The sequence below is a fragment of the Entamoeba invadens genome (assembly GCF_000330505.1).
Source record: "Entamoeba invadens IP1 unplaced genomic scaffold scaff_1105074725983, whole genome shotgun sequence".
NCBI classification, from domain to species: Eukaryota; Evosea; order Mastigamoebida; family Endamoebidae; genus Entamoeba; species Entamoeba invadens.
The window spans coordinates 1125-8849 of NW_004191724.1; the positions used below are offsets into that span (position 1 = coordinate 1125).

General features: G+C 31.0%; 4 protein-coding genes across 4 annotated transcripts; 2 read left to right on the forward strand and 2 right to left on the reverse strand.

The window, feature by feature from the left end:
* Positions 1-893: 893 nt before the first annotated feature.
* Positions 894-1847, reverse strand: EIN_358800 (hypothetical protein; the record flags this gene model as incomplete). The annotated part of the gene is made up of 1 exon (XM_004183656.1): positions 894-1847. One exon carries the CDS (start codon positions 1845-1847, stop codon positions 894-896), a length of 954 nt encoding a protein of 317 aa, XP_004183704.1.
* Positions 1848-3496: 1649 nt separating this feature from the next.
* Positions 3497-3871, reverse strand: EIN_358810 (hypothetical protein; the record flags this gene model as incomplete). The annotated part of the gene is made up of 1 exon (XM_004183657.1): positions 3497-3871. The coding sequence occupies one exon, from the start codon at positions 3869-3871 to the stop codon at positions 3497-3499; it is 375 nt and encodes a 124-aa protein (XP_004183705.1).
* A 2284-nt stretch (positions 3872-6155) lies between these two features.
* On the forward strand, positions 6156-6650 carry EIN_358820 (hypothetical protein; the record flags this gene model as incomplete). Its single annotated transcript, XM_004183658.1, has 1 exon — positions 6156-6650. The coding sequence occupies one exon, from the start codon at positions 6156-6158 to the stop codon at positions 6648-6650; it is 495 nt and encodes a 164-aa protein (XP_004183706.1).
* Positions 6651-6807: 157 nt separating this feature from the next.
* Positions 6808-7653, forward strand: EIN_358830 (hypothetical protein; the record flags this gene model as incomplete). Its single annotated transcript, XM_004183659.1, has 1 exon — positions 6808-7653. A coding segment is annotated over one exon (846 nt), but the record flags the coding sequence as incomplete, so codon positions are not given.
* Between the last annotated feature and the right edge of the window lie 72 nt (positions 7654-7725).

Consider the following 7725-nt stretch of genomic DNA (forward strand, 5'->3'; position numbering starts at 1 on the left):
TTTTCATGATAATTTACTCATCTTTTTGATTATTTTCAATTTGTAACTAGAAACATTAACAATTTTTATCTATTCTTTATAATATATTTTATTCTTTATCATAATTGCAATGTATTAATGAACGATGTTCTATTTATAGAACATTAAGGGGTCCTTGTCATGGCTGTATGAAATGAAGGTTTTTTTTCTTTCACTCCTATTTCTAAATAATTTTTCATATAAAATTTATTTAATTAATATTATTGATTAATTATTACTTATAATTTATTATTTTTTTAAATGAGTAATTACTATAAATTAAGTATATCTATAATTATAAACTTAATAGAACTAATTATTTATTAAAATATTACTAATAAAAAAATTCTTTCAAATTATTTAATTATTTAATTATTTTATATTTCAATTATTTATTATATTTGATAAATATATTAAATTGTTCTATTTATAGAACATTAAGGGGTCCCTCTTATGGCTGTATGAAATAAAGGTATTAAATTTTCTTACTTAAAAAATTTGAATAAATTTCTACATTTACAAATATTTACTTTATTAATTAATAACTACTATTTTTTCTTTAATATCACTTAATTCTATTATATTTGATATTATTATTAGTATTATTCGATGACGTGCTATATACTCACCATTTTACACAATCTTACATTTAAGTAATCTCTGTTCCCAGGAGGTGGGTGGGGGAGGGGGGCCGGCTTTAGGAGCCTCTTTGTATACTTTGAGTTTTAACGAAATTGATTAAATTGATTAAATCAATTTCGTGAAATAATTGACTTTTTCAATTATTTTTTATTTTTATTAAATAATAATTATAACAATTTATAATTTAATTAAATTGTTTTAAAAACAATAATAAACATTAACTAACAAATAAATTAATTTCGATTAACTACTGTATTTAATGGGAAACAACTACGACCAATAGACCTCACACTTGATGGGATTGTAACACTACTCAAACTACTGCATTCACTGAAACAAAAATTACCAATTGATGTCACACTCGATGGTATGTTAACACTGATCAAACTGCTGCACTCATAGAAACAAAAATTACCAATAGATGTCACACTTGATGGGATTGTAACACTTGTCAAACTACTGCATCTATTGAAACACCAATTACCAATTGATATAATACTTGATGGTATGTTAATACTACTTAAACTACTGCACCAACCGAAACAACCAGCACCAATTGATGTCACACTCGATGGTATTGTAATACTGCTCAAACTACTACACTCATAGAAACAACCACCACCAATTGATTTTACACTTGATGGTATTGTAATACTGCTTAAACAACAACATCCTTGGAAACAACTATCACCAATCGATGTTACACTTGATGGTATTGTAACACTGCTCAAACTACTGCATCCATTGAAACAACCTTCACCAATCAATGTCACACTTGATGGTATGTTATTACCAAATTTCTCTCTATTTTTTTGAGTGTAAGTAACATTTTTAAACTTGATGTTTCGACTTTTGTTTCTGTCAACAGTTTCAAAGTCAACATTGAACCACACGATGATTCGAAAGAATTCTCTTTTTAAAACACCTTTATTTTTACCTTCTCTATTTTTTCTTTTGTTTATCATAAATCCATTCCCAAAATTCTCATCCGTTACATCCCACAAGTGAAGTGTCTCGATGTTTGGCAAGTATCCAAGTGTTTTGAAATTTAATGGAATCGGGTTGAAGTGGAACTTCTCCATATTACCACAAAACTTTTTGCATACCAACTCCAAGTTAATAAAGTCGTTAATAGTCTTGAGGTACTTCGAAACTATCATGATGTGATAACCAGAAAGTCTACGCATTTTGATATTCTCAGTTTTTCGGTTTTTAAATAATTTTAAATTCGTTTTTTGTATACATTTTTAATAAATTATAGATTAATGTATAATTCATTGTTACAAGCGATGAGACCATATTGTGAAAAACTTTAACCTTAATAATAATTTATTAATTAAATATATTTATATATTATTGTAGTGCTAAAAACAATTAAAAATACGTCACCAAAAATGATAATAATTGTATTTGAAACTAAAAAATATCGTAATAATTGTTATTCTTTATTTGGAGTATTTAATTAAAAAATACTATTCAATAAATAAATAAAAAATTCAAACAAAACCACAACATATTGTTTTATTAACGAATAAAAATAGTTTTTTTACCATCGATTGTTGAACTTGGTTTTAGTAAAACAACTTATGTGGAATGTTTTGGCAGCCAGAAGTAAAATATTTTTTCTTCGAACTTGCAGAGTCATTGCACTTGATATGGGTGCACTGATTGCTAATGGACAGTACAAAAAACTGTTTCTAAAGCGACTTAATGCTGTTTTTTTTAAAAAAGGTGAAAGAGTCGAAGATCTAAATTATTCTGTTCATAGAAAAAACCACACTGTTTTGTACGCCAGTGCATAAGGAGCAAGCCCCTATGGACTGACAGTCGCGGACATGCTTTTGTTCAGTTGCGTCACTGTCAAAGAGATACATCAATGCTACACTCGCGCAAAAATGCAATCAATTTGGTGGCGTCTGCAACACTCTTAACGCAAGAGAACTCACAACCAGAGGAAATCAAAAACTTGGAAAGTAAAGACACGCAATTGACACAAGAGAAGATGGCAGAGAAAGCTGAACAAGACAACAAGAGATCTTGAGGTTGCGCAGAATTGAAAAACCAAACATAAGAGACATCAACGTTGTTACTAATGGCCTACAGTTATTAGAAAATGTAGATCAAACGGGCAGGCATCTTAGTGAACAGAATGACACAGAGCGAGAAGACAAGACTCCTGAAACTTGGGGACGAGCTGTACAAGAGAGTTGTTGGAAATATTTTGAGAAGCAGAAGTTGTCTTTGCTCAGACAAACAATCAATTGGGTCATTCATGTTCCTTGGGCCAAGTGGTGTTGAAGCTTGCAAATGAACTTGCAGATAAGCTGTTTTACGACGAGAACAACGACGTCAGAATCAACACAAGTGAATACATGGAGTTGCACGGCGTCTCAAGTCAGATTAAAAAATTAATCATTAAGAAATTTTTTTTAATTGAAATAATTAATAAAATTATTTAAGAAAAATAGATTTTTTTCCTATTTACTCTAAAATTAATAAATAAATGGTAAACAAAGAACGATTTTGTTTATGATTGAACTTTTTGCAAAAATATTTTGTAAATTCAAAAATATAAGACTAAGAAAGAATCGTTTGAAAAAGACAACAGTATTAGATTGACTCTAAATAACAACGTTGTATCAAGTACTCTATCTATAATATTGTTTACTGACTGACTCTAATTTTATCAATTAGATTGATTTGAATGAAAATCAATTTGGTGAATAAAAAAATACAATAAATAACACAGAGGTTCATTCTGGGACTGACGGAAAAGCACCGGGACGGTATGGGACAAAGTAGCCACACAACTTGGCGTAATAGAAACACGTCTCGTTTACGTTTCTTGGGAAAATGGTGTCTGAACATGCCGCGAGATCTCAGACTTTTCGAACTTTTCGATGTTAAAATTAGTCATAAAAGATGACGGCTTGAATTCTTGCGATTCTGTCAGGTTTGGTTTTTGAGAAAGTGCTTTGAGTGCTATACCATCCAATCCTGGCGTGAATTGGGTGTACAAACACTGAATGGGTGTTTTGAGTGTGTCAAGGTTTATGTGGAGCTTACCTTGAACCGATAAATTTAACCACAGATCACCCTTGATTGGTTGTTTGAGTGCCAACGATGCGTGACCGAGAAAGTCGTCGGTTTTGAATCTATCCCAGTCGTAGATCTCGAAGAGGAAAGATGGTAGATTGTGTGGATCGATCATGAACCGGAGTTCTTCATGCCATTTGGGGTCTAATGTTTTTTTGAATTTTGGTTTGGTGGATTTCCTTGTTGATTGTCACCTTTGTATAAGGGTCACTCTTCTTTGAAAAGCAGTCTGCTGCGGGTAAATTTTGCGCCTCGATCATCGTAAGGCGAAGTAACATCGACTTTTTTGTTGTTTATATCAATGAAAAAATCAGCGAGAATTGCTATGTTTTTGGGAAGTGAACGTGTTATTTTGCTCGACATTCGCTAAAAGTGATTTTATTTATTTAGGAACAAAGACAATTTGAAAGAGGCTTATAGCAACTATATTTTTTAAATAAACAAACCATATTTTTATTCACGTAAATTAAAAAACATTTGAATATAAAAAACTAAATAATAATTAAAAAATAACTATAAACAAAGTTATTTAATTCGCCGACAACCCAATACTGCTCTTTTTAACAGTTTTTTAAAAAAAATTGTCCCAAAACGGTTTAAATAATTTTGAAATATTATTAGGTGATTTTCCTGAAAAAATAGATAAAAACAAATAATATAAAATTATCATAATGGAATTATTCTTATTTTTATACCAAAAAATCGTTTTGTGCTATTATTTTTTTATATAAAAATTTAAAAGCAAAACAGAACAAAAATTACAACCAAAATAATAAAGAGTTGGTGGGAAAAGTCGGCTTTAGCAAATTATAGTAATATATAATAATTATTGTTATAAATAAAAAATATTTTGTATCATTTCTAAAACATTAATTAAAACAAAAAATAATTAAAAATACTTGTAAAACCAAACAATGGTTGAATTTTTTAATATTCCCGTTAATAAAATGACGTTTCGGATACATAACACAGTTTTGTTGTTATGGTTGTATTACTTTATAAACAGTCAATTGTGACCACTTGATGTTTGATTTTTTAATTGAAAATAATGTTTGGCAGATATAAAAGAAAGCAAATTTGAAAGATATCAAATTAATCATTTGATTTATTATTTAATAAATACAACACAATTCGACAATAAAAAACTTAAATGTAGCATTTTGAAACAATTAATTTATAACAACAAATTTTGACTTTTAAATAAACTGGTTTTCAAAAGTCGGTACTGAGGTATCCCGATTTTTTGCATTTATTTTGTTTATTATTTTTGGGAATCGTTTTTTTGTAATAAATTCGCTTATTTTTTTCAAGTAAAAAAGAGAAAAACGGTCTTCAAAAAATATTTTTTTACTTGAAAAATTTTTAAGCATTAAAAAATTCCATATAAAATTCGAAATAACGGGATTTTTGTTTTTGAAATACACACGAATTATTCCAAAAGTGCATTTTAGTACAAAAGCAAATAAACTTAATGTCAAATTTTTTTATTATCAAACATTTTATTAATTAATGAAATATTCACAATACAAAAGCTTAGTTCGAAGATTAGTATGCTTAGTAGTGTTGTCACAATAACAATAAAAATAACAAAATGATTTGATAATTTATCTTTGTTGGGTTTTATAAAGTCGACATTCTTTTTGAGCATTTCAGTGAGAACATCTTTTTTAAAATATCCAATAACAAAACAATATTGTTATTTTGTATTATTTTTCTAGTGTTGCCCTTTGACAATTTGACTTATGCCTGTCAAAATTATCAAACATTTGCTGTAATTTATTTTTTGGTGGTTTTGGAACTCTTTATTTCATTATTTTTTATTCAGAGAAGATAACCACAGTTTGTTTTTAATTGAAAATATTTTTTAACAAGAGTAATATTCAGTTAAAACTCGACACAAACAACACCATCCCAATTTACTTAAACGTTAATTGTTGTGCTTTTAGGTCAACAATGCTGTGTATATGTTGCGAAGCATCGAGTTGTGGTCAAATCAAATAACGGGATCGGGTTTTTTGGAAAAAGATGGCCAATATTCCGATATTTTCCCGAATTTGTACGAAAATAATTGAACGGGATTGGTATTTTTTTCAAAATAAAGTCGGTACTTTCGATTTTTTGTTTTTTGTTTTTTTAGGAAAAAACAAAAATAAAAAACGGGACTTTAGGAAGTTCTAAAAATATGACAGTACCGACTTTTGAAAAACAGTTTAGATTGCATTCCATTTGAATTTTTTAAAAGCAACAACTCCAAATTGACTCAAAAAGCAACTTTTTTTTGGAAAGAAAAAGAATGGAGAATCCACTCAATGCGTTTTCGTCAGAATCACCAGTAAAAACAGCATGACAATGTAATTTTCTTTGTTACATTGTCAAAGAAAGAGGACGTCGAAAAGGAGATGAAAGGGTATCTCTCGCGATATGAGAAATTCATGAACGTCGTCGACACTAAGCCGATCTTCCTGGTCATAATGCAAGAGTACTCGGACATCATCAACGCTGTTATTGAACTTGAAGCAAGTTATTCTGCCATTGCCAGGAAAGTGATCTATAAAAGCGCTTTGGTATCTTCTGAGGAACAAAAAGTCTCAGAAGAGAACACAAAGACCTTGAGATGTTTTAAAAAGAATAACAATCAAATCTTGTCTTCGATATACGCGTCGAATGGTCCAACGAAACTGCGCGAGCTACGAGATTTTAATTTAAATTTGACTGCGATCAAACAAGAGAAAGTGAAGGATTGTTACTGCGGTGTGTTCCACTATTTTGAAGTGCTTGTTCCACAGATAATAGTGATCCTTTCAAAAATCGACAAAATAGCGGAGAAAACGGGAGTAACAAACAACGACTTGAGAGCGTGGAGGAGTGGTACAACAACGAACGCGTCTATTTAACAAGCGTTTTTCTGTAAAATGAGAAGATGAAAACAATTGACGTGTTAACAAAGGTACCGACGCGTGAGGGGGGATTATCTGCGAGTACATTAAAATCATTTGCGATACTTTAGTGTCTCGCGGCGAGCTTGAAAACGTGTACAATCACTCTGTTAACATGCGGACTGCGCTTCGGATATCATACGAAGAGCAATTGAGTTACAAGAGTTCCGTCCTTAAGCGGCGGACCGTCCGAAAGAGTTTAATGCTCAACGAGAAAACGCGGCGGATGACTGTGGCCATTCAAAATGAAGGGAGAGAGTTAGTGTTTTGGTGTGTAGAAGGTGAAAATGAATTCATATCAAAGATGTTGGATGAGCTTGGGAAGAGTGTTAAAAACTCGAATGTGATATTTAAAGGGATAGTGGAGCAGTGGAAGAAGTGTGTAGAGCTTGAAGATGAGAAGAAGCAGTGGGTTGTTAAAGCGAAAAGCATTTGGGAGAATATACAAAGGAACAAAGAGGAGAAGTGGAGCGAATTGAAAGAAGTATTAAAGAAGGAAGTTGATGAGGAGATTTGTTATACCGATGACATAACCATTATCGATGATACAAAAGACAACGAACAACCAAATGACACAAAAGAAGGTGAGAAGGACGATTTGGAGGAAAAAGAGAAAGTCAAAAGCATTCAAAAGCGGGCTGGCATTCAAACGGAAAAGAAACAGAAGAGCTCCAAAGAGAAGAAACGGAAAAGTTTGAAAATCGAAGAAACTTCGAAGTCACACAAGTGTTCAACATCATTAAAAAAAAGAAGAAGACATTCAAAAATCGCGTTCAAAGACACCTCCGTTGGCTTCTTCTCACCCAATCCTTCGACTATCGATGACACAGAAAATTCAAAGAGAAATTCGAATGGAAATTCTACAACTTCTTCATCGTCTTTAATGAAAGTACAAACTGAACAACTCAATTCCAGTGATAAAGTGTCACATATGAAGCAAATGAATGTAGAGGAGAGTCAAGTGAGTAACTCAAGCAATCAACCAACAGAACTGTCAACAGGGAAACTGTCACACAACTCTAAGTCATCCGAT